Source organism: Borostomias antarcticus, assembly GCF_949987555.1.
Source record: "Borostomias antarcticus genome assembly, chromosome: 2".
Classification (NCBI taxonomy): domain Eukaryota; kingdom Metazoa; phylum Chordata; class Actinopteri; order Stomiiformes; family Stomiidae; genus Borostomias; species Borostomias antarcticus.
This window is the reverse complement of record NC_140235.1, coordinates 41,213,602-41,216,101: the sequence shown is the minus strand read 5'-3', so window position 1 is coordinate 41,216,101 and position 2,500 is coordinate 41,213,602. Positions and strand designations below refer to the sequence as shown.

At 57.3% G+C, this 2,500-nt stretch overlaps 1 protein-coding gene across 1 annotated transcript in view; it reads right to left on the bottom strand.

Moving 5' to 3' along the window:
• camk4 (calcium/calmodulin-dependent protein kinase IV) overlaps window positions 1-2,500 on the bottom strand; it is a gene marked incomplete at both ends in the record, with an annotated part of 8,529 nt that overhangs the window by 5,388 nt on the left and 641 nt on the right. Inside the window, one exon of the mRNA XM_084455682.1 lies at window positions 1,666-1,738. Coding sequence (XP_084311808.1) covers window positions 1,666-1,738 — 73 coding nt within the window. The remainder of the gene's footprint in view (window positions 1-1,665; window positions 1,739-2,500) is intronic.

The window sequence follows — 2,500 nt, the reverse complement described above, 5'->3', positions numbered from 1 at the left end:
GACCCACCAGCCCAGACCACCAGCCCAGACCCCCCAGCCCAGACCACCAGCCCACCAGCCCAGACCACCAGCCCACCAGCCCAGACCACCAGCCCAGACCCACCAGACCACCAGCCCAGACCCACCAGCCCACCAGCCCAGACCACCAGCTCAGCCCACCAGACCACCAGCCCAGACCACCAGACCACCAGACCACCAGCCCAGACCACCAGCCCAGACCACCAGCCCAGACCCACCAGACCACCAGCCCAGACCACCAGCCCAGACCACCAGACCACCAGCCCAGACCACCAGACCACCAGACCACCAGCCCAGACCACCAGCCCAGACCACCAGCCCAGACCCACCAGCCCAGACCCACCAGCCCACCAGCCCAGACCCACCAGCCCACACCACCAGCCCACCAGCCCCAGACCACCAGCCCACACCACCAGCCCACCAGCCCCAGACCACCAGCCCAGACCCACCAGCCCAGACCCACCAGCCCAGACCCACCAGCCCAGACCACCAGACCACCAGACCACCAGCCCACCAGCCCAGACCCACCAGCCCAGACCCACCAGCCCAGACCACCAGCCCACCAGCCCAGACCACCAGCCCAGACCACCAGCCCAGACCACCAGCCCACCAGCCCAGACCCACCAGCCCACCAGCCCAGACCACCAGCCCAGACCACCAGCCCAGACCCACCAGCCCAGACCCACCAGCCCAGACCACCAGACCACCAGACCACCAGCCCACCAGCCCAGACCACCAGACCACCAGCCCAGACCACCAGCCCAGACCCACCAGCCCAGACCCACCAGCCCAGACCACCAGACCACCAGCCCAGACCAACAGCCCACCAGCCCACCAGCCCAGACCACCAGCCCAGACCACCAGACCACCAGCCCACCAGCCCAGACCACCAGCCCAGACCACCAGCCCACCAGCCCAGACCACCAGCCCAGACCACCAGACCACCAGCCCACCAGCCCAGACCACCAGCCCAGACCACCAGCCCAGACCACCAGACCCACCAGCCCAGACCACCAGCCCAGACCACCAGCCCAGACCACCAGCCCAGACCACCAGCCCAGACCACCAGCCCAGACCCACCAGCCTTAAGATGATTTCAATGTGTTTGAAACCCGGACCGTCCTGCTCTTTGATCTCTGGCCAACCGCCATCTTTATGAAAGCGCAGGGCAGGAAGAGATCACAGTGACTAGGTGATGCTTCCTGTAAAACTAGACGAGAGAACACAGGAGGAGCTCGACTCCCACACACACACACTGATGCAGCTTGGGGCTCTGAGTGTGTCTGACGATAGACGTCCTGATGCAATGCTGGTCTGGTCTGGTCTGGTCTGGTCTAGTCTAGTCTAGTCTAGTCTAGTCTAGTCTGGTCTAGTCTGGTCTGGTCTGGTCTAGTCTAGTCTAGTCTAGTCTAGTCTGGTCTAGTCTGGTCTGGTCTGGTCTAGTCTGGTCTGGTCTGGTCTGGTCTGGATTGTGATGGTTGCTCGCTTCTCAGGACCCCAGACAGCTAGTCTGAGGTGGGTGACGGCCTGATTGGTTAGAGAGGAAGTGGGAGGGACTCACCGCCACGGCCTGATTGGTTAGAGAGGAAGTGGGAGGGACTCACCGCCACGGCCTGATTGGTTAGAGAGGAAGTGGGAGGGACTCACCGCCACGGCCTCTAAGATCTGTTTGACGGCGTCTGCAGCGTCTCGCTCGGTGTAGTAACCCTTCTCCACCACCCTGGACACACAACACACACAACACACAACACACACACACACACAACACACACACAACACACACAACACACACACAACACACACACAACACACACACAACACACAACACACACACAACACACACACAACAGAACACACAACACACACAACAGGACACACAACACACACAACAGGACACACAACACACACAACAGGACACACAACACACACAACAGGATACACAAACACAACACAGACAAGAGGACACACAACACACACAACAGGACACACAACACACACAACAGGACACACAACACACAACAGGACACACAACACACACAACAGGACACACAACACACACAACAGGACACACAACAAACACAACAGGATACACAACACACACACAACAAACACAACAGGATACACAACACACACACAAGGATACACAACACACACAACAGGACACACAAACACAACACACGGAGGTTAGGGTATAAAGGAGATGGCTGCTGGTTAGTGTTCAGTCTGCTGAGAACATGTCATGTGCAATGTTTATTGTTTATATTGTGTATTGTCTGATGTATAACTGTGATGCGTGTGTGTGAGCGTGCATTTTATCAAATTGCAAGGGAGGGGATGAGAAGCACTGTATATTTAGTCGTATTTTTGGGTCCCTCATGTAATTTTCATATTATTAGGTTGAAAATTTTTGTGTTGGTGTTTACATTCTGCATCTACAGCATCCTTATGAACATATCTATAACACTACAGTTCTCCCAGTGAA